We start from the raw sequence: 27,326 nt of genomic DNA on the forward strand, positions 1-27,326 counted from the left end.
CCTGCTCTAATAATTATTTCCTGCCTTTTTGCTTGGGGTTTCGTTTGCTCTTCTTTTTCTGATTTCTTGCGGTCAAAAGCTAGATTCTTGCTATATTCCTTCTTTAAACACAGACATGTTAGCCATACATTCCAAGCACTGGGGCACCCAAGTTTTAGTCTATTTGTTCTTCTTTTCACTCACATTTTCTTACTGCTGTGTGACTTCTTTGATACACGGGTTACTCGGTATTGTTTAATTTCCAGCTAACTGTGAGTTTTCCACGTTGATATATAACTTAACTTTATGGTGGACACAAAACAAGCTCGGTGTGGCTCCTCTAAACTCTGAGAACTTTTCGTCCTGCCTGAGGCCGGGGAACCCAACCTCTGAGGCGGCGAGGACAGGTGCTTCCGTCCACAGCTCCCGGGAACAGCAGGCGTGCAGTCACCCCGCTCTGAAGAGTGCCCTTCAAGGTCACCACGACGACTTCCATTCTCTCTCCGTACTAGGAACCCGCCACGAAGCCGAGGCCTCCCCGCGTGGGCAGGCGGCTCTGACAACTCTGTACAAACACAACCCCTCTGACCCTGACCCCGCACTGGCACGCGGGACTGCGGGACAGCCGCTCAGCGGCCCGCGTTGCATGCCGGCACTCGTAGTTCTCAGGACGCCCGCCTTAGCGCGCAAGGGGACAGTAGGTCGGCAGCGCGCGTGGGATGCCGGGACCCGTAGTTCACAGGACGCCCGCCTTAGCGCGAAAGGGGAACGTTTGGACGGCGGCCCGCGTAGCGTGCCGGAACTCGCAACGCCTGATGGGGATCCGCGGTAAGGCAGAGCGCGGTGCATGCCGGGACTCATGGTTTAAAGACCCACCCCTCCACCCCTACCCCCGGGCCTCAGTGCTTAAAGGGACCTGTGGGACAGCGGCGCGCGCTGCATGCTGGGTCCGGTGTTCACAGAGTAAACAGGGCGTAGTAACACTGTTCCCGCCGGGCCCAGCTCACGGGTTTGGTCCTGGAACGCCTCGGTACCCGTTGCTGGTGCAGCGCGTCTCGGGCCCCGCGTGGGCTAGTGTTTACACGCGGGCCCCCTGGCGCACGCACGTGGCGTAGTGTGACGCCACACGCTGTCCCGGAAGTCGGCGCGGACCTGGGCGGCGGGTGGAAGCCGGTGCAAGAGTGGGGATCGCAGCGCAGCCACCGCCGCCGCCTGGGCCAGGGTCGCCCGCCGGTCCGCCGGTCCGCCGGTCCGCGATGGGCACCGGGCCCTGAGCGCCCTCCCGCCGCATCTCAGCAGCGAACCTGTTGGCCGCGATGGAGGCGCCTCCCGCCGACCGCGTTCCCGCCGAAGGCACCCCGCCGGCGGCCGTGGCGGAGGTGCGCTGCCCGGGTCCCGGTCCGCTACGCCTGCTCGAGTGGAGGGTGGCGGCGGGCGAGACCGTGCGCATCGGCTCGGTGTTGGCTGTGTTCGAGGCCGCCGCCGCCTCCGCGCAGCCCTCGGGGCTCCCCCCTGCCCGCGCCGGCTCCGGGGGCTGCGTGCGCGCCGAGCGCAGGCTGAGGTCGGAGCGCGCCGGCGTGGTGCGGGAGCTGTGCGCACAGCCGGGCCAGGTGGTGGCTCCCGGGTGAGTGAGTCGGGGTGAGGGCGAGCGTCTCGGGTTGGGAGAGGAGCCAGGGCCGGAGCCAGGCACTAGGCAGGAGAGGGTCTAAGGGGCTGCGCTTGGGGAGAAATTTGCAGGGTAAGACGCTGCTGCACGGCAGCCACGACTTGTGGTTTTTCCTTAGAACTCGGTTGTGTCCCCTCTTCTGCAGTAGGTGCCTGTCCCTGAGACGCCTTGTTTGTAAGTTAGGAAAACTGGGGGCGACAGTGAGTATGGAACGAATCCGCGTGCTCCACGCTCGTCATCGCGCCATAAACTCCTGGGGGTGTGCACTTCAGATTCTCATAAACTTTGCGGAACGCGGTTGTAAAACCTGGTGCGGCTCTGCATCATAGTTCAGGAAGGAGGCGCAGCTGGGCGCCGGGGGCAGCACACCCGCCCAGGACTGGCTCAGCTGCGGGTCCTTAGTTTTGACCTTCTTAAGGGACGGTTTCCTCTGCTGAGGTGTGTGACCCTGTCAGCGCGCAGTTTGTGTGGTCTTGAGACCAGGTTGAAGTGGACACAGGTGTGTGCGCGCACATGACTCTTGATGGTTTTCATTGTCAAGAACAAAGGGGGCAGGTGAAATTTCCTGCCTCCTGCTGGAGTGGGTAGTGCACAGCTTCCCTATGGGGGCCACAGTGTACCCCCCCCCCACCCCAGTCATCTTTCTGTCCACTGCTGCCTTCCTCAGGTGGTGCTGCTCACTCTGGTCTCCTCCCCTCCTCCTGGGGCTGCACGCTGGTCTGTGTCCCCTCCCGGAAGCTAATGATGAGGACAGGATGGGATAAGGCCATCCTTTATCCCATCCCGGGGAGTCTCCGCCTGCATCCACTCTCCTCGCTCCTTCAGCTCAGGTGCCTATGCCTGCCCCCTGAAAGCAGGGGTGGCGGGGGGTATGGATGTTGCCTCAGGATGGCACCCTCCACTGAAGCCGGCTTCCTGGCTTCCTTTAGGGCAGCGGTTCTCAACCTGTGGGTCGCGACCCTTTGGGGGTCGAACAACCCTTTCACAGGGTTCGCCTAAATACATCCTGCCTATCAGATATTTACATTACGATTCATAACAGTAGCAACATTACAGTTATGAAGCAACGAAAATAATTTTATGGTTGGGGGTCACCACAACATGAGGAGCTGTATTAAAGGGTCGCGGCATTAGGCAGGTTGAGAACCACTGCTCTAGAGGGAGGGGCTCACTGTTGTCTGTTTGACACAATGTTGTCTGCTGTCATCACGGCTTTGAAGTCATCTCACCTGACCTCTTGGGGCCTAATGAGCCGGTAAACCCACCAGCCTGTGCCTGAGGGAGGCTAAGCTCAACACCCGTGAAGAGCCGGTGTGGGGGGCACATGGCCAGGGCTTTCACACAGAAGGGTCAGGCAGGGGTTGTCCAGGTGGAGTGCGTCCTGTGCCGAGGGGACCTATAGCCGTGCTTGGGGGCACATCATTGAGTCACAGGCTGTGGAGTGGTATGGTGAAGTCCCAGGGATCTGCAGGGTGACAGGAAAGTGGCTTTTGTGTGGGCTTCCCTTGGTCATAAGGGGACAAGTTAGAAGCTGGCTAGGGGGCAGGGCCGTCTAGGTGTGGGGGGAAGACGGGAGGGGACCTGAGGCTGCCGGCATGAGTCCTTTGGGAGCGGTCTGGGCCCTTCTCTCTCTTGTGGTGTTCTGCCGGAGGGTCTTTCTGAAAGGACACCGACACTCTATCGATGAATCCAATGGCCTGGGCCCGTGTGTTTGTGACCAGCAAGTACAGCGCATGTGTTTTGGGTGCAGTTTGGTGAGTCTTGACAGATGTGCCTTGGAAACAACCACTCAGTCAAGATAAGGACATCTCCCTCGTCCAGACATGTATTTTAACCTCATCTGGTTCCTCTTGGGGGCATTTAACATTGACACCCTCTTTCTCTGATACGGCACCTCCCTGATGCCTGTCACGGGCCTGGCTGTGCAGTCTGTGACACTGATTTCTTTTTAATTGTCATTCTTTTTCCTGCCCATCCTTAATCACTGGGGCTCCCCAAAGGCCCATCATTGTCTGTTTCCTTGTTGGTGGTGACACCCTGGCCCCGTCCACTTCCTGGCTTGCATTCCCCTGTCCCTCGCTTGCTGGTTCCCAGGAGAACCTCCTGCTGTTTGTATCTCCCTCGTTTCTTTCCTTCCATGTTCCCTGGGTCCTGGCGGGCTTCAGGAGGCAGGTTTGCTCTGGGGCGTGGGGCACTCTCAGTGTGTTCTGCTCTCTGGGCCGGCTCCCTTGGCAGGAGCACCTGCTCTGGTGCCATGGGGCTTGTCTACCTGCCTACTCTGTGCCCAGTGCTCTTCAGCTGGACCCTCTGGTCTCAAAGCCACTGCTCTATGCTCCTCTTGCTCTGACCTCGGGAGCCTCAAGCCAGGGCCTCTCCCTGCTTCCTCGTCATCTGTTAAGACCTTCCTTCCACCTTAGAGTTAATCTTCTAGCAGCGATTTTCAACTGGTGTGCCCCAACAATTTTTAAAACATGCAATACCTGACTGTTTAGTCAGAGGCACTGACCTCTTTTCCCTTAGATTGTCAAACAAAAAAATGATAGCAACCAACGGTAGCCATCGGGTATTTTTTGGTGTGCCGCAGAATTTTAGTAATTAGCTTCTGTGTGCCACGAGATGAAAAAAGTTGAAAACCACTGGTCTATAGTAAGTGGTCCCACTCTGGGTTCCCATCCAATCTTAGTGATCCTGGACGAGATAGTCTTCTTAATAAATATACAGATAAATTAGACTTTATCAAAACTAAGAACTCTGTCTTCAAAACACAGTTAAGAAAACGAAAAGGCAGTCTACAGACTGGAAACCTATACCTTGTAAAGCATTTTGACCTGTTTATTGGTTGAACTAGAGACACACCAAGTATGTCTTCAGGTTAATGTTATTAGGGGCAATTGATGAAATCCTGGTACATTTTTTGGGGGAATTCCTGAAAAAAATACCCTCCAAGTATTAAGTTTTAGTTTAAAGTAAGTAAAGTGAATAAATGCAGACTTCAGTGCCCTTCCTCACTAGTGCTGTGTGGCCCACGTGTTCTCACGGGATAGCGGGACCGCAAACCTGCAGTGAGTGTAAGCAGCATCTGCACTTCAAAACCTTGTAGGCGGGCGAATGAACCCGTTTGCTCAGTTTCTCACAAAACCTGCTCCATGTTCCCAGGCGCAAACAGCAGGTTTTTACCAGGTTCCAGGGCCCCACAAGCTTCCTTCAAAAGACCCATTAGCCAGGGATCAAAATGCACCTTTGACTTTAGGAAAGGCCTCAAGTCCCTCTGCTAACTCTGCCACATGTTCTCCGGTGAGGGAAGGCCCCAGTGGGATGGAGCCTGAGTCAGCACTGAAGGGGGTCTGGGAAGTGGGTGGGACCCTGTCAGCTAGAGAGGGTGCGTCCTTATTGCAGCAGCTGGGCAAGTGTCCTCAGGGCTGACCCGGAGGGACTGGGAGAGGTGGGTGGGATTGGAGAAGAGGGTGCTGGTGCTCCTGTGAGGGTCACTGAGCCTGGATTGCTGGAAAAAGGGGTGCTGAGGGTGGGGTTTGGGTATGGTTGGGGTGCTGGAGAGCCACACAGGGGAGGTGGCAGTGCTCCAGCTCTGGAACGCAGAGGCAGAAGACCATTGGTGAGAGATGAGGAATGCAGGGTGCCCAGAGGGGGTGGACAGGAAGTTGGGGACAGGTGCAAAAGGCTTCTGGGAAGGTCGGGTGAGAAGCTGTGGGGGGTTCAGTGCAGGGGCTGGTCTGTTCCTCTTATTGTTTGTTTAAGACAGGAAATTGGAGCAGATTTTTGGCTAGAGGCTTAGATGGCGTTAATGGCAGGGGAGAGCATGCTCCAGGGAGAGGAATAAGGTGATGGGGACAAATCAGCACTGGGGTTAGAGCAGGGCTGGGCAAACTACGGCCCGCGGGCCGGATCCTGCCCTTTTGAAATGAATAAAACTAAAAAAAAAAAAGACTGCACCCTTTTATGTAATGATGTTTACTTTGAATTTATATTAGTTCACACAAATACTCCATCCATGCTTTTGTTCCGGCCCTCCGGTCCAGTTTAAGAACCCATTGTGGCCCTCGAGTCAAAAAGTTTGCCCACCCCTGGGTTAGAGGCTGCAGACACGGGACAGCGAGGCCCTCGCCTGAGCCCCACCCATGCAAAGAAAATGGTAATTTCTGAGTTTGTAGAAACTGGAGCTATTGCAGTAGTTTATCAGAAGTGCAGATGCATCGCAGCCTCTCTCTGCACTGGGAACACGGGGGAGGCAGCCACTTATTGTTGGTATTATTGTTCCTTGTTGTATTAACAAAGTTTCAGTTTTTGTAGATTGTTTATCATAAATGTAAGAGGATTTGAGATAGTTTTCATGTTTCCCCCACGTTTCCTCTCCTGACAGGACATTTTCAGTGCCTGCACCTGTTCTGTGTGGTTTGTTGTGTTTTAGGTGAGTGGAGCCCACAGGTGAGACGTCCGTCCCGCATTTTGCAGCCAGAGCACAGGAGTCCCGGGAGGCGTGCAGCAGCCAGGTCTTCCTCCCTCTCAGGGAGAGGGGTGAGAAACCAGAGTCCCAGTGTCTCCCTTCTGATTTCTGCTTTTTGCCCCCCATTTCTAGAGCGGTTCTGGTGCGAGTCGAAGGATGCAGCCACCCAGTGGTCATGAAGGGTTTGTGTGCCGAGTGTGGCCAAGACCTGACCCAGTAAGTACCGACCCGGCGTGAGCATAGTGCCTTTCATGTTGGAAGGGGGGCGGTGGGCACAGAGGTGACGGGTGGAGGGCACGGGTCGGGGCTGGGAACCTGACTGCTTTAAGGTCAGCTCGCCCAGCCACCCGCTGCGGGAGGGAAGCACTAGTGAGTAGAGATGCATTTCTGACCCTGCGGTGTGCGTAGGGGGTGCTGTGCCTGGCTGTGTCCTCATGGAGTGCGTGTGTCAGTCAGGGTGGCATCCGTGTGTTTTCAGCGGAGCTCTGTGAGGGACTGGAACGTAATTGTTTGGCCAGTCTCCTGTGTGTTTTAAGTGGACAACGTTCCACAGTTGCCAGCAGCACATCGACCACAATGGAAATGAAAGTGCTCGCTGCATTGGTTAGCAGCCGAAGGCAGCCACCTGACAGCCCTCTCGCTTCCGCAGGCTGCAGAGCAAGAACGGGAGGCAGCAGATGCCACTGTCCACAGCCACCGTGTCGATGGTGCACAGTGTCCCGGAGCTGATGGTGAGCTCTGAGGTGAGTGCGCTTGTGGCTTCCAGAGCAGGGAGAGGGCAGCCGGAGAACATGCAGGGCTTTGGTCACCTTTATCTCTGAAATGACCTCTGGGAGGACGACAAGTATGGGGGCTGCACTTGTCTCTTTCCCAAGTGATTCCACCTGGGAGGCACCCGGCTCCCTGCTGTCTAGGGCTTTGGTTCCAGTCCCCTGGGGCCAGGTCTGGGCTGGAGGAATTAGACATGGGAACACATGCTGTGACCAGCGGATCTAGTCGGGAGGCTGAGGGCCAGGGTTAGAGCCCACGAGCAGCTGCTACCAGGACAGGTGGCTGTGCAAGAGGTGACCTGGGTAGAGTCAAGGGCATCAGGGGTGCTTGTGGAATGGACATGGGTGCAGGGACCCCGAAGAGGCCTCAGAGCTCCTAGGGGGGGCCCCTGTACATTTGTGTACCAGCAGGCCCAGCTGCCCAGGAATTGAAGATGTCTGCACAAATAAGAAGTTTGAAGTTTTACCAAATCTGTTCCTTTTATGCATTCCAAGAACCCTGACACTTCATGTTTCTGTGGTCTGAGTCTAATGGGCTTGAGTGAGCATCGTCAGGACAGAGCACAGGAACGCGTCTGTGGAGTGGTATAAAAGATCAGTTGTAAAGCAGTTTCAGAGCTCTACATCTGTGTGAATAGGTGATACATTGTTACAGGGTTTTTTAGATTTGTGCTTTTAAGTGATACCTACTTTTTTTTTTTTTTTTGAGAAAGACAAAATATCAGATACATGCTTCAGGTTTTTCTGAATTACTGGACTTTAAACAAATGTAAATACGTGTGTGTGTGTGTGTGTGTGAGAGAGAGAGAGAGAGAGAGAGAGAGAGAGAGAGAGAGAGAACGAACTAGGGAGCTGGAGGATTAAAGAGAAGAAAGTATCCACTGTTTCCTGCCATCACGGAACCACTGTTGGCTTCATTCCCTTCAGGATCAGAGGTTAGAATTCTGTGCAACCTAATGAGAGCCGGCGTTTGTTGACAGTGAGTTGCAGTGAGAAATGGGAGTGATGCAGGCCCCAAAGTCTTTGTCATGGGCCCACATCAGTCCCCTCATCGCTGAGTGTGGTAGGACCGGGCCCTTCCAAGAGCATTGTCTCCGCTGGCCCTCGAGGGCAACATCTGGGCCATGCCGGCTCCAGGACCCACCTGGGCCTCTTCCAAGGTGAAACCGAGCGGCGGGCACCTGAGAAGCATCCCACATGCCTGCTGCTGCACCTCGTGTCCTAGTTGTCCTTGTCCCAGCCTACCGTCCCACTTTCCCATTCCTTCTGCAGTTCACGGTGTTGAGTTGCTCCACAGCATCCAACCAAACTTTTATAGGAACCATCACTTAATCTTACCTCCTTTTTCATTGGTTTACACCTTTCGTGAAATGACAGAATTAGGATCACAAGGCAGAGTGCCTTGCAGAGTGTGGTACACACTGTAGGCTCCAGGCAGCAGGGGAGTAGCCCTGTGGCCCCACGTGGTCTCAACAGCAATGGGTCCACTGGCAGGCAGTGCAGAGGGCAGTGAAGAATATACTCAGCTTCCACCTGTTTTTCTTAATAAAATTGAATTAATTTTGGATCCAGATAGACTTGCATTGTCATTTTTCCTTTTTTGTTTTAACTTCAGCAAGCCGAGCAGTTAGGGAGGGAAGACCAGCAACGGCTGCATCGGAACAGGAAGCTGGTGCTCATGGTCGACTTGGACCAGACCCTGATCCACACCACGGAGCAGCAGTGCCAGCAGATGTCAAACAAAGTGAGTGTGGCGGCCCGCGGGGCTTCCTCAGCCTGTGCCACAGGCAGGCCCCCCACGGTCCTCGGCACCATGAACTGCAAGCCTGGAAGGCCGAGGGGGCAGGCAGAGTGGATGGCAAAGGGGGCGCTCTTGGGGGAGAGGAGCAGATGTGTGTGCTCTTCAGGAATGTCTGCAAGGAGGGGGCAGTGCAAGTGCACCCGGGCTGTAGGTGAGGCTGGACCTCACCCTGCGTGAATTCTCCAGCGAAATACAGAGAATGGGTCGAGGACAGGATGCTACTTCAGCTTTGTGCTCAGAAGTTGTGGAGCTGAGAAATTGAATTTCTGGACCTTTCAGAAGGCTTTGCATGCCTGTTGCAGGTGGCTGTTCCCAGGCAGGTGTCAGCTCCTGCTGTCATTACCTAGAGACCAGCGTCACCGATATCGTCATCTTTCACTTTGTTGCTGTGTAGCCCTCTGTTAGTGCTTGGATTTGCGTGTCCACAGAGCTCATCAGTCTGGTTAGGGCAGCACTGTGGGAAGTTGTCCTTGACAGAGGGACCAGGCCAAGCCAGGCTGGCTTATGGGTTTATCATGCCTTTGAAGTCAGGCATTTATAAGACAGTTGAACTAGTTGTAACATGCCAGTTTGTCAGCTAATATGGTCCAGAAGGCAAATGTCAGCCTCTGCACGGCCAGTCCTCAGCTATTGCTAGGGCTTCAGTGCTACCACACCCAGCTCATGGGCCCATCCCTCTGCTGGCTCGGTAACAGCGTGATGGCAGGGCTTTGCCAGCCACCCAGAGCCCACCACATGCTGCTGCTGACCCAGGACGCTGCTGGCGACTTCAGAAAGACACTTCTTAGCGTGTGCCTTTAAGGATGTTTATTGTAATTCGTGGACTATTTAACTGTTGAGTGGGGTGGAAGTTGTTTATAAGGCTTCATTCCTAGTCTTCTAACATTAGCCTGATCACGAGGGCTTTGACTGACTTAGAACTGGGAAAAGTTAACTAAACCTAAGATTGGTTACTTTTCCTTTATAGTTGTTTAGAGCATTTTTACTGAGAAAATTAATGATAAATAGGATTAAAAAGATCAGAGTTTACTTTCTGAGGAGAGGGAGCCTATTTGCCTATTAATCCTGTATAAGCAGGTTGGTATTACTAATTTCATCTGTCTGCTGAGGTGATTTAGAATGCTGTTTCAGCTTCTGTGATGTGTCTATAAGTTAATAAAGCTGTGTCTTAAAGTAGTCCATGAAGTAGACTAGCTTATGTGGGAACCTGTGGCTTGCTTTCATCGATAACTGGGGAAGACACTGTCAGCAGATTAATGGGAACCTGTTCTAAGCCGACTGTGATTCTGCTATTTGACCAATGTCAGTATTTGAAGGAACAAAGACATGGGTGACATTACTTCTGGGCACTTTGCTTTATCCATCAACAAGAGTGGGCACAGTATTCAGGATGTGTGAGGGTCTGCTGGTGTCCTTGCAGCCCTTCAGTGACACAGCAGTGACTGGGTAGTTGCCTTAGTTGTCATAGCTGGTTCCTGTGGGTGTTGGTCACAGGTAGTCTCTGTACTTAAGACAGATAGTGGCCCTATTGCCATAGGTCAGTGATGGCGAACCTATGAACTCATTTTTTGGTTGATTTTTCTTTGTTAAATGGCATTTAAGTATATAAAATAAATATCAAAAATATAAGTCTTTGTTTTACTATGGTTGCAAATATCAAAAAATTTCTATATGTGACACAGCACCAGAGTTAAGTTAGGGTTTTTCAAAATGCTGACACGCCAAGCTCAAAAGGTTCGCCATCACTGCCATAGGTAGTTACTATAGGTACTTGCAGTGGTTTTGTAGGCAGTTACATGTTGTCATCGGTAGTTGCTGTGTGAGTGGCCACAGCAGAGGGGGCTGAGCTCACTCCCGTGGAGCATGCGTAAAGAAATCGTGAGTGTCAGGTAAGTTGGCAGGATACCTGGACCCGTGTCCTGACGGTGGAGCCTGTGCCCTCGGGTCCTCTGCTGACTGGGCATTCGCTCTCCGTAGGGCATCCTGCACTTCCAGCTGGGCCGGGGCGAGCCGATGCTGCACACCCGCCTGCGTCCGCACTGCAGGGAGTTCCTGGAGAAGGTCGCCAGGCTGTACGAGCTGCACGTCTTCACCTTCGGCAGCCGTCTGTATGCACACACGATTGCAGGTGAGCGTGTGGCTCAGACTGAGCTGCGTGTGGTGCACCTGAACACTGAAACTGGGTTACTTCTTACTGTCCATCATGCTTTCTTTCTTTTTTTCTTTTTTTTATATAGATATATTTTTTTATTGATTTCAGAGAGGGAAAGGGAGAAGGAGAGATAAAAACATCAATGATGACAGGGAATCATTAATTGGCTGCCTCCTACATGCCCCACACTGGGGATCGAGCCCACAACCTGGGCATGTGCCCCAACCAAGAACCAAACTGTGACTTCCTGGCTCACGGGTTGACGCTCAACCACAGAGCCACCGCGGCCAGGCCCGCCATGCTTTCTTGAAGGTGAAGGAAGCTCCCTGTCAGCCTCCTTAGGAGCTGGCACTTGGAGTGGCCAGGCAGCGTTGTCTCTGAAGTTCAGCCACTGCTCTCTTGGGCGGCCCCTCCCCACCTGCCTGCGACCCCAGAGCCAGTCTAGATGGACTGGCTGCTGTCACAGGCCAGTTTAGAAGTTGGTCAGGACCACAGGTACCTGGAAAAAGAAACATCTATTATAATAAAAGCTTAATATGCTAATTAGACCCGACGTCCTTCCGGACAAAGCCAGGGCTGTGATGGAAGCCCAGGTCCCGGGTGCCAAAGGGAAGCCGGTGCTGGCAGCCGGGGGAAAAAAGGCCTACTCTTGCATGAATTTCGTACATCGGGCCTCTAGTCTTATATATAAGTGAACTTAAAATGTTTTACTGATTGGTTTGGAAACACTTGTGGGGCCACATTGCTTATGTCTGTCTGCACTTAACACTTAAGGTGCAGACAGGCGATCTTACTAGGAGCATGCAGACGTCGGGCTGTGCTGGCTGAGCTCAGTGCATGGAGGCAGTAGCCCTTGGGTCATGCAGCATTGCCCACAGTGGCCACAGCTGGGGGCCATGTAGGGCGTGGGATTTTCCTCCCTGGGGATGGCTGGGATCCAGCCCCACTGACTGCAGGTAGACCTAGTACCTGCAGTATGACATGGTCACAGCTCGGTATTAGACGTGCAATGGTTAGATTCAGCACCTTGAAATTCTCTTTCCTGGTTGGTCTTGGTCTTTCATTGTTGCTGGAGAAATGAATTTCTCATCCCCTGTTTACATTTAATGCCCTTGTAGGAAATTTTAATTATGGACATGTAGGCAACATATTAAAGTAGTTCATCTTATAACTAAAATTCAACATATTTGCCTTTAGCATGTGGCTGCTGTGGCTATTGGGATGTGTGATTGGGACATGTGAAGGTTAATGTAACTACTTCATAGAATTTTCTGTGATGCTCTGTGTCTCTGATTCTAAAGAAACAGGAAGATCTTCACTGTATGCACAGTGAAGCGTCCGTGCTGCTTAGACACACATGACCTTTATCCTGCTTTCTTTTCAAAGGCTTTTTAGACCCTGAGAAGAAGCTTTTTTCTCACCGAATATTATCGAGGGACGAGTGTATTGACCCGTTTTCTAAAACAGGGAACCTCAGGTACGTACCTGCTCTGTTCATCACAAGGCTTGCTGTTGGTTCCCATTGTGAAGATGCACTGGGAGCATTGAGCAGTAATTGTGTTTATTCTTAAATTTCTGCTACTGTCTTCTAACCAGACCCCTACTTCCTGCCTCTCCTTGAATGTCCAGGCAGTGGCAGGGGCCTGGGAGGATGGGGGTGTGGAGACCGGAGTGGGGGGCACAGGAAATTCAGGTGACAGTGTCAGTGGAAAGCACCCAAAGCTTCCCCGAGTACAAGGTGGGCTGTCCGTCGAGTCACAAGTTTAAAGAAGGTGTTTCACATCGGTGTTGGCATCTCAGGTTCACGTTCCTCGAGAGCTGGCTTGCTGTTAACGCTGGGAGTGTTAGGAGAGCCTAGGTCACATTTCCATCTGCCCCTCTGCTATTCCCATCCCTCCCGTCACCACCCCCCTTCCTATCTTGTCCTGTCTATGCCTCTGTGACTGTGCCATCCCACCCAATCACAGGGCTCTTTGATATTCTCAGAAATGTCTTCTCTATATGAGCATTGTCCCACTTTCTACCCAGTGTCAGGTAGAACTAACAAGATTGGATAGTAAGGCAGTACCAACTGTGGCCTCCGTGGCCTCCTGGCTGGTGTTAGCCACCTGCATCTAACATTTCGTGGGGGGGTTTTTTTTGGGGGGTGGGGTTTAAAATATATTTTATTGAGTTTTTACAGAGAGGAAGGGAGAGGGATAGAGAGTTAGAAACATTGATGAGAGAGAAACATCAATCCGCTGCCTCCTACACATCCACTATTGGGGATGTGCCCGTAACCAAAGTACATGCCCTTGACCAGAATCGAACCTGGAACCCTTCAGTCCAAAGGCCGATGCTCTATCCACTGAGCCAAACCTGTTAGGGCTAACATTTCGTGTTTGGGGTGTCCACATAACTGTGACCCATTCAAGTCAATGTGCACTAGGAAAAGTCTGAAAGCACTTGTTTCAGAAACTGACCTTGTGTGTTTGCTCCTTAGCGTCAGAGTGAGCAGGGTGATGTGGACAAGGAAAATGAGCAAGCGTGTCAGTGACTGTTAGGGAGCCTGCTCCACAGTGGACATGGCAGTCCCCCATCTGGAATTAAATGTGCTGGAAGGCATCTGCCACTGAGGTGTTTCAGCTACCTTATGTTCTTCTGGAAAATGGACTCAGAAAATAATATTAATTTTGGACACATGAACATTTTTTCCTGGGTAGTGTAGCCTTTATTATTTACTAGAGGCCCAGTGCATGAAATTCATGCACTGAGGTGGTGTCCCTCAGCCCAGCCTGCACCCTCTCCAACCCGGGACTCCTTAAGGGATGTCCAACCCCAGAGGGATCGGGCCTAAATGGGCAGTCGGACATCCCTCTCACAATCCAGGACTGCTGGCTCCCAACCCCTCTTCTGCCTGCCTGCCTGCCTGCCTGACTGCCAGCCTGACTGCCCCTAACCACTCCCCTGCCAGCCTGATCAATGCCTAACTGCTCCCCTGCTGGCCCAATTGCCCCTAACTGCCCTCCCCTGCAGGCTTGATCACCCCCACTGCCCTCCCTTTCAGGCTTGATCCCTCCCAACTGCCCTCCCCTGCCGGCCATCTTGTGTCCACATGGGGTGGCCATCTTGTGTGTTGGAGTGATGGTCAATTTGCATGTTACTCTTTTGTTAGATAGATTAGCAGTAGAGAATCTGAACAGTGGTAGGCGTCTTTCCTGGGTTTATCCCCTGATCTTGAAGACAGGCAAGAAGCAGTCATCATTCTGAGTATTGAGTGCTATGAGCCAGCTCTCTGAATCTCAGGGGTGTGGACAGAAATGAAGTTTAAGGAGACCACGTGACGTAGCAGAGCATGCCTGCACCCAGGGATGGCCTTTAGACCCTTGTTAATATTTCTGCTCACTCACACACACTAGTAGCTTTGGGGAATACAAGTCACCTTTTGGGATCTTCAGGGAACAGCTTTTTCAAACAGCTGAGTTTGAACAAGGCTGAGCCTTCCTACCTCTCTCTCTGAAAGCCCTCACCTGGGAACAGGTGGGAGCAGACTCTGGCCTGTAGGCAGATAACCTGTGTTTGTAAATGAAGTTGTACTGGGACATGGCCACTGACTTAGGTTTGTCCTGAGGCTTTGTTAGGACTGGAGCTTTCTCCTTCCTCTCTGGTCTTCTAAGGAGAGTGCTGACTCCTGTCTTGAGAAGTAGCAGAGACAGTGGAGGGAACTGGGACTGTTTTAATGTTACCTTCTCTGGAAACAGTTTAAACACAAGCTAAACAAAAGTCCTTCGTGTAGTTTGCATCTGTTTTGCATTTATCTGCTGTCTAGTGGTTCCAAGTGAGATAGTTGTCACTCTTGTTTGATGATTCTTTTTGTAAATCATGCTAGTAGTTCTGATACATTTTTACTTCCAGAAATCTCTTTCCTTGTGGAGACTCGATGGTTTGCATTATCGATGACCGAGAAGATGTCTGGAAGTTCGCCCCCAATCTGATCACCGTAAAGAAATACGTCTACTTCCAGGGCACAGGGGACATCAATGCTCCCCCAGGGTCCCGGGAGCCTCCGGCGAGAAAGAAAGGTGGGCAGCTCCCTTCTAGTCCTCAGAGAAGTATCAGCATTTGCTTCACTGTCTCCTCCGCCTCTCACCTGCCTTGTGACTGCTCTGAATTCAGGACTCACTTTGTTGCTGCTTGTTTGTATTTCGGTATTACAGAGGCCGTTGTGTTTATGTTATTCTAAAAGGCATGATATTATGTTTTTGTTTCTTAATCATACAATTTGAACATTTTTCCAGTTGAGTAGGATTAAATAAAATGTTTTGAGGTATGCAATTAGTGCTGCAGCCACTAAAATAGGACTGAGAGGTCTGGGCTGGGAGAAAGTGGGACCCAGCAGGGTCCTTGCAGTGGGCAGCTCGATGGCCTGTCTGAAGCAGGGTATAGCGGATGCGTCCTGCGTTTTCCCATTTCTTGGAAATCATGGTAACCTCTCGTTTTATGTGCACCTGCAGTGAATTATCCTCCCAAAGGTGCTGACATCGCAGATCAAGCTCCGTCCATTAAGGACCCTGAGGAGGGAAGGCCGGTTTCTGCAGTCGAGCAGAGTAACGGCCTTGGGAAGCCCATGAGGGAACTCAACGGGGACTGGGCCTCACCTGCTGCCCGAGCCCCTTTGGTGGACGGTAGGGGGCCCCCAGTGTGTGTTCAGCAGCAGGGTCGGACCTCAGTGGAGAAGCAGCCCGCACAGGGCACAGCAGGCAGTGACCTAGACTTTGACTTATCCAGTGACAGTGAGAGCAGCAGTGAGTCGGAGGGTCAGTCCTCCACCACCTCTGATGGCGAAAGTGGGGAGAAGAAGAGCCAGAAGAAGCCTAAGGCTGCGCAGGACACCAGGAGAGCCATGCAGCAGGGCGGGGCCCCTGGCCCAGGCGGGGAGAGGCCCACACGGCCAAATCACTGCGGAGAGCCTGTGCCCGGAGTCCAGCCTGACCTGCAGGAGGAGGGCGAGCGAGACAGCTTCTGTGGGCTGGCGGGTGGCTCTGCTGACAAGAAGGAGGCTGAGACGGAGTCCCAGAACAGTGAGCAGTCAGGCATCACAGTGGGCGAGTCCCTGGACCAGAGCGTGGAGGAGGAGGAGAATGAGGAGGAGGAGGATGATGATGGTGATGACCACCTGGTCCACCTGGAGGAGATCCTCGCCCGCGTGCACTCCGACTACTACGCCAGGTATGACCGCTACTTGCGCGGGGAGACCCAGGAGGCACCCGACATACGGAAGATCGTCCCTGAGCTCAAGAGCCGAGTACTGGCGGACGTGGCCATAATCTTCAGTGGGCTGTACCCCACCAACTTCCCGGTGGAAAAGACACGGGAGCATTACCATGCCACGGCCCTCGGAGCCAAGATCCTCACCCAGCTGGTGTTAGACCCTGACGCCCCTGACAGGGCCACCCACCTGATTGCTGCAAAGGCAGGTAAGTGGCCAGCCAGCCGCTAGGCCTCCCTGGGTCCTGCTCTGGGGTTGGGGCAAGGACACCCGAGGGAGTTCATGGAGTAGAATGCATCTACAGGAGTAGAATGCATCTACATCGGCCTCTGCAGTTATTTTTTGAAACTAGCAGGGCTTCTGTTTCATGTGGAATTTTCAGAAGCATCTTTCTGGCAATTACATAATGGCTAAGTCCTATTTGGACTGGTTCTGTGTCTGCCCATCTTGGGCCTAGGTATGCATGTGGGCTTGTCCTGGGTGCATGCCTTAGGCTCTGTACTGGGTCCCTGAGTATCTGGGCCATTGCTCCCCTCTTGTAGGCACAGAGAAGGTGCGGCAGGCCCAGGCATGCGGACAGTTGCACGTGGTGAACCCCGACTGGCTGTGGAGCTGCCTAGAGCGGTGGGACAAGGTGGAGGAGCAGCTCTTCCCGCTGAGTGAGGACTACGGCAAAGTGCAGAGGTGAGCTGCCAGCAGACTCGGCCCCGTCTCCTCGAGAGCCCACCCCTGGCCGCCAGCCTCGCTGCTCGCAGCCCCACACGGCATCCCCCATGTTCAGTGCGTGGCTTCCTCAGCCCTCTCACCTGTGCCCTGCCTGCCCCACTGTGGCTCCTCCAGGCTCCATCACGAACAGGTTATCTGGAAAAGGTGACCGTTACTGCCTCGGGAAGAAGTACAGGTTTTTTCCTGTGTGCAGTAGGGCTGTCAGTGGTGAATCTAGTTTGCGTGTTTCTTTCACGACTGCTAGAAGTTATAGGAGCCACACAACTGCTGTAGAGTCACTGGGAGAGGTTCAGCCGTGGCGAGGAATATGTAAGAGAGCCTGGTTTTTGTTGTGTGTTTTTTCCATAAAGGTTTGAAAAATGCTTCCTATTCTTAAAGTTTGAATGTTGTATTTAGAGGGAAAATCCTGGGACGGACATGAGGGAAACAACAAACGCAGCCTGCACTGAGGTCCATGGCGGGCACACCTCTGCCCGGTGCTGTGTGATGTCCTGCCCAGGGCTCTGCCCTAGAAGTTAAGATGAGTGGTGTCCACGTCTTCATCCGCACAGGCTCTGAGCGTCAGATGGAGGGAGACCAGTTCACGGGCCTGTGTAGGGCGTCTTGCATCCCCCGGTGAGGCCTGGCTCCGTCTCATGGCCTTTTCTCACCCGCAGGGAGGACAGTCCTGCAGCCTTTCCCGACAGGCAGGGTGTGCTGCCAGCTGCCTTGTTCCATCCGACACCCGTGCACGCCAAGGCCCAGCCCGGCCCTGACGTCCGGATCTACGACGCCAGCACGGGCAAGCTCATCCGGAAGGGCACTGCCAGCCCCGGGCCCCCCGGCTCCCTGCAGATCCACACGGGACACTCCTCCTTCAGGTATGTCTGCCGCACCGCGGAGCACGCCTGCTGGCAGGGCTTCCCTTGGGTGGGCTGGTGCGTCCGGTTCTGAGTTGGACTTGGCTGCCTGCTGAGGGCTCTGGTCTGGACTGGGCTGCTGGTGTGGAAAAGCCTGCCCCACTTCCACTTCGGACCTCTCTGCATACTTTTTTGTCTTGTGTCAGCTGTTGTGCACTGTCTCGCTCACGCTGGCTCAGTGCCGCCCTCCATGAACCATTTCATTTGCTGACCTCACATGGGCCGTTGTTGGCCATATCCTAGCAGACGATGCGCCGGGGGTGCTGGGCCTGACCCTGACTGCCTCAGGCCCACCCGGTCTGTCCCTTCCATAGGACAGACACTTGTCATGAGGGAAAAGGGCAGCTTTGGGCCTGTGCTGGGCTATGCCGCCCCAGCTCAGCAGCACAGCCTCCCTGGCTGCCTGCCCACTTCCACACAGCCCAAATGGGCTGGAGATGGCGCTGGTGTGAGCAGGACGTGCAGGAGAGACGCCCAAGTGGACCTGCACCGGCGCTTCCCTCGGCGGGAGGGCACTTGCGGCGTGAACTTTCCCTCTGAGTCTCAGGTGCGCCCTCCATTTCCTCTGTGCTGACAGGATCCTGAGTTTGAGGACCATACACCCCACTGTGTAAACAATCTTGGGGCAGTGTCTGAGATTTAAATGAGGGGTCTGAGGCTGGTGTTTTAAAGAGCTGCCAATGGTGTGGCATTGTGGTAGATGTGTGGCCCTGCATCATGTCCCCTCTCCTTCTGGAAAGCTCGGCGCCCCTCCCCCTTCCCCTAGCAGCTGTCCATGCTGGGAGTGGCCATTGATGCCTCCCTCTGGCCTTCCCCTGGACATGGTGACACTTCAGAGCCCGACTGAGCCACTCAGAGTGGACATAGAGCCCCCCCTAAAGGCCAGGTGAGGGGCCCCAGGTGTGAGTGGACAGGCGCCCTGGGTTGGGCTTTGTGTGATGATTGGTTGTTTGTAACTAAAAGCATCGTCACTGTTAAATCCCACCAGTTAAGGAGTTACATTTGACCTCTGTGCTGCTGCTTGCGTTCCTGTGACCACCAGCACCAGTCATGGTAATATCCAGGAAAGGTCGTGCTTTAATAAGTGGTGTCAGTGATTGGCCACATTTGCTGGGACTTGCGGTCCCACCAGCAGGTGCAGGTGTCAGGTCACATCTGCCATGTCACCAGGCTGTTGCCTTCTCTCATCTCGACTCACTTAAGCGAGCTGCCCTTTGTAGCCTTAACTTACCCTTTTTTTCCTCCTGGGTTTTTGTGAATTTTTGCCTTTTTGTGTTCATTGAGTTAGCAAAGCTTCCTGTAGTTGCTGCCTTTGAAATGAAGGAGGACTGGTTCTTCCCGGCTGGACTGCATCCCTCACCCTTTGTGGACACATGGAGGGCTGGGTGTTCTCCTTTGTCGTCAGCACTTAGGGCTCAAACGTCTATAATGTGTAGTGTTCACTCTCAGACCTTCCTTGGAATATTTCTCATGATGGATTTTGTCTGTATTCTACCCTCTCTTTAGAAATTCTGTGGTGACCGATATTATTTCAGGTATATATTTTTTAAAGGATAGCCTTTCCTTAGCACCCAGGTGAGCAGATGTTTGGCATCCTCTCTGTCGCCAGAGCAGCAGGTAGACGGTTGCTGCTCAATTAAAGGTTCCGCTAAAGCGGTGATGGACTTCACCTCCGCATTCGTGGAGGATGTGTTCCCGAGGCAGAAAGGCTTCTTCGGTATTTCACAGTAACTCTTGTTCAGGTTATCCTGCAAAAAACTAAGTGTGGCTCCAGCTCTGTAATTTACTGTCCCCGAGAGGTTCAGAGGGGGGTGGTTTCTTGCTTCGGTTCTGATGTGCATAGACTTTCAGGTGTTCGGGATAGGCCTGTGTTTATCCGCTACCACATAGGGTGTGGTGTGTGTGTGTTTCTATTGCTGAATCATTCTTAAGTGGCGAGGCTGCCCTCCTTTCTGAGGCTCCCCATTCAAGAGGAGACCCAGGCGGAGTGCTGGGTACACCTCAGCTATGTGTTTCTGCCCCTCCCAGCCTCAGTCACGGGCAGGGAGATGGTTGAGAAAGGGCTGTACCAGCAGAGCCTTCCTGAGCAGCAGACGGGGTGGGGCCAGGTCAAGGACAGCGTTCCTTCAGGAAGTCACTGATGCACTGATTTCTCCCCACTTTCACAAGAAGAGGGAAGGGTGACCCTCTGTGTGGACTTGGCTGCTGTTTGGTGAGACAGCTAGAGCCCAGTGGCCATGGTGGCTGAGCCCAAGAGTGGCTGAGTGGTGGTCCCATGTGGGCATCCCCTGGACCCAGTGGGGATGCCATGGCACCTTGGGGGGTGGTCTAGATAAGGAGAGAGAATGGAGTCCTGGCGGGTAAGTATCTGGGCCTGTCCATGCGTGGCTGCCCGGCACCTCGAGCTCATCCCTGTCTGGATAGCACCTCAGATGCAAGGTGTGCAGACGGCCACGTCCGGAAACGGAGGGCTGTGGACCTCAAGAGCCCGTGCCACCCCCCTCTCTGGGCACTCGCCAGCTCTTGGCTCCTACTGGTCCTAGTGTTCAGGTACCCCTGTAGTTCCTGTGTGTTGAGGGCTGTGGGAGAGGGAGCCCAAGAATGGTGATGCGCCTGTTCTGTGTCCAGAACCCTAAGGCACCTGGACCTCATTTCCCTGGAGGCCCTGAGAACTGAGTGTCTGTTGGTTCTGGGCTCGGAGGCTGCTCCATCCAGGAAGGTAAAGTCAGGTCTGGGTGAGTGTAGGTAGCACTCTCCTGGCTGCTGGCAGCGTGTGTGAGAACCTTCCCTCTCACCCACGAGGTCTGTGTGGGAATGGGGGTGAGAGCGGTCCACGCAGCCAGCCTCCATCGCAGCCAGCACAGTACACAGTGCACGGCTCGCCTGTGCTGAGGCCAGGACCAATAAGAGTTGCCATGTGATGGGCGAAGCTTAGAGATGGTGAGAGGTCCTAGTCTGGGGGTGTGGAGACACCAGGACCAGGAGGAACCCCAAGTTCTCGGCATTGCAAATCCTCTGAAATTCTGAATTCCTTTTTATTTATCCATCATTACTGTGTGTGGTTCATTGTGAACGTTTGATTTTTTTAAATTAAAGGGTTTCTCTCTTTTTTTAAATATGTTTATTGATTTCAGAGAGGAAGAGAAAAGGAGAGATAGAAACATCAATGATGAGAGAGAACCATTGATAGGCTGCCTCCTGCATGTCTCCCACTGGGGATCAAGCCCGCAACCCAGGCATGTGCCCTTGACCGGAATCGAACCCGGACTCTTCAGTCCACAGGCCCACGCTCTATCCACTGAGCCAAACCAGCTAGGGCAAGGTTTTCTTTTAAGACAGTTACAGAATCCCACGCAGTTGTAGGAAATAATACAGAAAGATCCAGCTGACACCAACGGTAGCATTTTGCAAACTGCAGCCCAACCTCACAGCTAGAATGGGGACAGGGACATAGTGCATACACGGGTGCCCCTTGCCCCAGGCCCTCCCGGGGGTGCATGTAGCCATAGGCATGTCCCCACCCACCCCAGCTGCCACAGATCCAGTCGCCATCCCTGGGATTCCGAGTCTCCTGTGCCGTCACTGTGCCCTCCCTGCTGGGCCCTGCTTCCTGGTGACCATCACCCATGTGGACGTTGGGGTGTGCCCCGTGTTTCTCCGGAGTGACTGCGGGCTGTAGCTGCCGGGTTGGGTGCTCAGCAGTGACATTGCTTCTCCCTTCTCAGCGTCGCCCAGCATGAGGCGTGTTCCTCGTTTTACTGGCATTTCCTCGAGGTCGGTGTGTGGAGCCTGTGAGGGCCTGCCCTCCGTGCGCCCTCGGCAAGAGCGGCTCGCTCTCTGGCCTGTTTCTGACTGGATTGCTTGTTTCTGCCGCCAAGTTTCGGAGTTGGTTACAAGCCCTTCGTCACTTCTGTGGCTGCAGAGACTGTTGCACTCTGGCCCTGTTCCCGCCGTCTTACAGTCGTTGGCAGAGCACAAGTGCATACTTTGATGAGGTTATTTGTCAGTTTTCCTTTCATGAGTTATGCTTTTGGTGTCAACTTATCAGCTCTGCCTCATCCCAGGTCCTGAGGTTTCCCCTTACCTTTCACCTTAAGAGGTTTTAGGTCTGGTCTAGTGTGTGATCCAGACTCCAAGGGTTGAGGCATTTGGGGGGTTTAGGGGGGTGCGGGTCATGCCTGGTCACACACTGGAATTCAGGGACCAGTCAGAACCAGCGGGGCTTGTTGTCAACCTTTCTTCCCTGTGCTTGTTCTCAACCTTTCGAGTTTTTGTTAAAACTCTGGAACCATTTTTCTGAAGGGAGGCTATATCTTTATTTTTAGTAAAAAGATTCGTTTGCTGCTTTTCCATATTCATGTTGGAGCTCTGGGTGTTTGGAACTGCCAGTAAGTGGGTATGAACTGAAGTGTGACCTGGTGTCTACATCGGACAATAAATACCAAGCACTCGAGTTGGTGGGTGGGCCCGCTGACAAGGCCGGCAATCTGCAGCTGACCCTTGAACCGTGGGGGGATTGGGCGCCGACCTGCACAGTTGAAAATCCACATATAACTTTTGACTCCCCAGAACATAATTGTCCCTGGGTACCTACAGGGGATCGGTTCCAGGGCTGATACCAAAGTCCAGAGGTGCTCAAGTCCCGTCTATAGAATAGCCTAGATCAGTGCACACAGTCGGCCCCTCTGCGTCCACGATTCCCAACTCAGATCAGAAACAGCAGGTGTTCACTGAAGGAGCCTGAGCATAGGTGAACCCGAACAGGTCACACCCGTGTTATTCAAAGGCCAGCTTAGTCTGAGTTGAAAAAGCAACGATCAGCACTCTTTAGGTTGTCCTTTATGTTTCTGGGTTTAAAAGACTTCCCTTCCTTAGATAGTATTTGATTAGCCTAATACAATTGCTGCTTTTTGATTTTGTGGTTTAGACTTAATACCCCATTTTTCTTCAAAAGAATGAGGTTTTACTACAATGTCGTCAGTGTCCCAGTGATTGGACCTGTGGTGTCCGGTTCCAGGCCCCACAGAGCAGCTGACTCCAGAAACAGTGCCCAGAGGAGAGTAAAGGCAGCTTTCACAAGCCCCTGAAATTCCCACGGCTGTGACAGGTGTGAGAGTGTCCATGAGATCTGACCGTTGAGACGAGTGTGTGTAGGGGGAAGCTTCAGAAACCAACCATTTTAGACAGAACTAATTGTAATGTAGTGGGACATCTCTGACATGAGCGTGGTGTCGGCTCTTGGGTGGAGCTTCTTGGTCTTTGCTGGTTGGTTTATTGTATTAATATTTAATAGTTTAACCCAACTTTGGATATAGAATTCACGGTACCTTTTCCTGTTCTCTGTGGACAGGTGGCATCTGTTTCTTCACTATCACATTTCCTGTTTTTAGAGCCTGGATAGTATAGAAGTAGTTAGTTTTGTTTTTTTAAATCTTATAGCTTGCTCAACCTTATTTTGAGGATAAATAACAGCTCCTGCTGGTCTCTAGGAAGTTTTTCATCGTCACTCTTCCTCTTTGCCCTTTGTTCTAAGACCAGTGAAGCCCAGTGGATGCTCTGGGGTGGCCATGGGTGTTGGCTTTCACAGGAGGAAACCAGCAGCCTCGAGCTAGTGAGCAGATGAGGCAGCATGTTCCATAACTAGGATGGTCTCTGTGTGCGTGCGTGCGTGCGTGCGTGCGTGTGTATGTGTGCTTACCTGTCCCGAGTCAGGAATCTGATTCAGTGCTGGAAAAGTGCCTTCCCTCATGTGGGACCTAAAATGTTCATTTCAGAGCTGTTCAGCCACATCAGCAGCAGATGTTTGGTGAAGAGCTGCCAGATAATCCCGATGGAGAACAGCCTGGTCCTTCTAGAAGAAAGCGACAGCCCAGCATGTCAGAGACCATGCCGCTGTACACTCTGTGTAAGGAGGATTTAGAGAGTATGGACAAAGAGGTGAGACCCTCGGCGTGCCAAGGCCTGTGCCCTCAGCCGGCTCCACTGGGGCCCAGCGTCCTACCTGTGGGTTGGGACTAGCACTTTGTTTCTAGGAAACGAAATGGGCAACGGTATTGAGCGATGTATCAGTGTGTCGGCAACATTCGGCAATAAGTACACTAACTCGGGTTTGTGATTCCATCAGTGGGCCCTCCCAAACCCTCCCTCACCCAGGGAACCTGACAGCGTCTGGGCTTGTCATTGATAAGGGGGTGCTCCTGGCATCAAGCAGGTGAAGGCCAGGGATGCTGCCTAACAGCCATGTAAATCAGTATTGTCTGTCTCCTGGTTCATCTCTGAAAACCACAGCTCTCATGTCAGCCTGTCCTTGGTCCCACATGGCCCGGGGTCCTCCCCTGGCCCTTATGCCCCACACCCTGTCATGGGCCAGGCCCCTTGGGGGAAGGGTCATGCCCATCGGGATCTCCGTTTGTACATTGTTAGCACAGCATCTTCCTTGGGCTGGCTTGTCTGAAGGGCTGATGTAGAGAACCACGTCACACATCTCCAGTAAACAGAGCAGCAATTGACTCCCAGCGCGCCCCTGGGTGGGACAGACGCTGAGACAGATCATTGGCCTCAGCGCTCACCGCCTGGCACCATGGTGCCATGCCGACAGATCACTCGGTTTCACTGCGAGTGCTGGTCAGAGTGCTGAGGAGGAATACAGAGTTTCAGTTTATTTTCAACAACAGCAGGAAAATGTAAATGGTCTATTCCGTATAGATCAGCGGTTCTCAACCTGTGGGCCGCGACCCCTTTGGCGGTCGAACGACCCTTTCACAGGGGTCGCCTAAGACCATCCTGCATATCAGATATTTACATTACGATTCATAACAGTAGCAACCTTAGAGTGATGAAGTAGCAACGAAAATAATTCTATGGTTGGGTAACAACACGAGGAACTGTATTTAAAGGGCCAGAAGGTTGAGAACCACTGGTATAGAACCTCACCAGAGCCTCCGATTATCATCCTCAGAGATAGTTTTTTTGTGACCATTAAACCCCTTTTGTACAGGCCCAATTCCTCTGAGAACATTGAGTCTATACACAAGCTGTTTCATGACGATGTTTTCTTTAAAAGAATTTCCTCACCCTAGCCGGTTTGGCTCAGTGGATAGAGCATCAGCCTGTGGACCAAGGGGTACCGGGTTCGATTCCGGTCAGGGGCACGTATTTTGGTTGCAGGCTCCTTCCTGGCCGGGCCCTGGTCAGGGTTGCAGGAGGCAACCAATCGATGTGTTTCTCTCACATCGATATTTCTCTCTGTCTTTCCCTCTCTCTGAAAATCAGTGGGGGAAAGTCCTTAGGTGAGGATTAAAAAAAAATTTCCTCAACTCTACTTCTCTAAGCCCAGGTCTAGATGTCCCTCCCACAGGCATGTTGTCCACTTAGAAGGAGGACACCTGGGACCCTCGCTGCTCTCCTGGCCACCTGGCCACCCCCCTGGTCAGTCCCGGGTGACCCCACTGCTGTGACGTGCAGACACACTGCCCAGTTTAACTCTTGTTTGTTTCATATCAAAGGGATTGAAATTTTAATGTCAAATAAAAGTGTTATATAGGACTCTCTCTGAAACCTAATCTTTCTTATAGAAATAAAAATTAGCCTTAAAACTTTAAACATTGCTGTTGGGAACAGGAGGAATTGAAGGTGAGAGACATTCTGGACTCTCCCAGAGAACACAGGAGTGAGGATAGAGGGTGTGTCAGGAGACTGGGGGTTCTCTTTCATCTCCACCAAGAAACCACGCCAGTGCTGTGGGCGGCAGGTGACCTGGGAAGTGGGGGTGTGGTCCGCGCTTCCTGACTGAGTGGGAGCTGACGCTCCTCTTCTGGGGCTCCTCGGTCCTGGGGAGCCTCGGGCGTGGCCTCATCCTCCCCCGCGGCATGGCGAGAGGGCTGGGAAAAGTGGGGGCGTGCGCGTGCTGGGAGTGGCAGGCGGTGCTGTTCTAGGCTGCTGTCCCCAGGCTGCATCCACAGGGAAGGCCCCAGGGAGCCGCCCCAGCAGCTGAGCAGAGGGAAGTCTGCTCTTCCTTAAAATTTCGTCAAACATGATGGCCGTGCCGAAGCTGGCACCCACTGAAGGGGCTGGTGGCTCTTGTGCAGGGGCAGTGAGGGCAGAGCTGCTTTTGGCTCTCTGGTCACCCTGGATCCATGGCAGCCAGTGGCCCCATCAGAGGGGCCCATCCTTCAGAGTCTGTTCCCTAGGAGGGGACACGCGTGAGACTCCAGGGTGTCAGAAGACCCTCTCACCATCCAGCGGGCATGTCTGCTATTTGTCACCGTGAGTCAGCCTCCTGGGGGTTTGCACTCCTTTCCTGAACACCCAGCACTCGGGGCGCTTCAAAGAAACCCCCCTATCCCCCCCAAGTGTAGGTGTCGCGTCTTATCGGCAAGTGCTGGCCATAAAGGTGCAGCCTGAGGTCTGCCGGCCACCTCCTGCATCACACACTGGGAGCCTCAGATGGGAGAGGCGTCACAACAGTCCTGTGAGACGCATAAACACGAACTACCCACTCTGCACGCAGACGGCGAGGCGCGTCCTGACCCAGAGGCAGTGACACTGCTCCCCAGCACCAGTCACTAGGGGAGGACAGGTTGGAACAGGTGGAAGCCGGGATCAGAGCCGTTGTGTCCCCCCAATTGCCAGGGTCCTTTTTCAGATAAGATTCTGTTCTTAGAGGTGATTCAGGAAACCTGCTGCTTCAGCTTCACCACTGCGGGCGCATTCCATCCTGATTTAGCTGCCAGTGACCTGTTAGTTGAATAACACAATGTCTTTTGCATGAATTCCTTATGTTGACTCTGCAAAACATTCATGGCAAATACAGTTAAGTTCTAGGCATCTACCCAGGTCACCTGGCATGGTTTTGTATAGTTACCTGGTGGCACTCTATTCGTTTCAGTAAATGGATGATCCTGGGAAGAGGTCCCCGTGCTCACCTGTGCATTGCTCTGAGGTCCCCGTGCTCACCTGTGCATTGCTCTGAGGTCCCCGTGCTCACCTGTGCATTGCTCTGAGGTCCCCGTGCTCACCTGTGCATTGCTCTGAGGTCCCCGTGCTCACCTGTGCATTGCTCTGAGGTCCCCGTGCTCACCTGTGCATTGCTCTGAGGTCCCCGTGCTCACCTGTGCATTGTCCAGAGGTCCCTGTGCTCACCTGCACTCATACCTGTGCATTGTCCTGAAGTGCTCACCTATGCCATGACTCAGCTTGTTGTACTGTTAGTCCACCAGAGGGGGCTCTTAGGCTGGGATCTTGTTGAGATTGCAGTGTACTCTCCTGCTGTGAACTCAACAGCACATCTGGTGTCTCCAGAGCCCCGGTGCGGAGCTCAGATGCCTCTTCCAGCCCCAGCAGCCCGGTCCCATTATTTCCGTGCCCACTTCCTTCTGACGCCAGAGCTGTTTTAGACACTTGTCCTCATAGTGCACCTGGCAGCACACCAGCATTTTAGAGCCGCGTCCTTGCAAACCCAGGTCTGAGACAGAATCTCTACTTGCTTTTGTTTAAAAATTATAAAGTAAATGCATGTGAAGTGTGATTTTCTATTAGTCATTTTGGTGCCAAGTGGTTATACTGTGTGTATAACCAGGAATTGTGTATAGTGCTTTACTCAGAAAAAGAGCTTTTTGCCAAAC

General features: G+C 53.1%; 1 protein-coding gene across 5 annotated transcripts in view; it reads left to right on the top strand.

The window, feature by feature from the left end:
* Positions 1-992: 992 nt before the first annotated feature.
* Positions 993-27,326, top strand: part of CTDP1 (CTD phosphatase subunit 1) — a 40,096-nt gene continuing 13,762 nt past the window's right edge. For 2 of the 5 annotated variants that reach the window (XM_081098055.1, XM_081098056.1), the window contains exons 1-11: positions 993-1,603; positions 6,240-6,323; positions 6,757-6,850; positions 8,493-8,621; positions 10,656-10,806; positions 12,217-12,307; positions 14,725-14,891; positions 15,324-16,286; positions 16,621-16,762; positions 17,461-17,664; positions 23,478-23,640. In XM_081098055.1, the coding sequence (XP_080954181.1) occupies positions 1,296-1,603; positions 6,240-6,323; positions 6,757-6,850; positions 8,493-8,621; positions 10,656-10,806; positions 12,217-12,307; positions 14,725-14,891; positions 15,324-16,286; positions 16,621-16,762; positions 17,461-17,664; positions 23,478-23,640 (2,496 nt within the window). In that variant the 5' untranslated portion in view covers positions 993-1,295. The remainder of the gene's footprint in view (positions 1,604-6,239; positions 6,324-6,756; positions 6,851-8,492; positions 8,622-10,655; positions 10,807-12,216; positions 12,308-14,724; positions 14,892-15,323; positions 16,287-16,620; positions 16,763-17,460; positions 17,665-23,477; positions 23,641-27,326) is intronic. The other 3 variants (XR_013996380.1, XM_081098058.1, XM_081098057.1) reach the window with 2 other exon arrangements.

Source organism: Myotis nattereri, assembly GCF_964212035.1.
Source record: "Myotis nattereri genome assembly, chromosome: 8".
Lineage (NCBI taxonomy): Eukaryota > Metazoa > Chordata > Mammalia > Chiroptera > Vespertilionidae > Myotis > Myotis nattereri.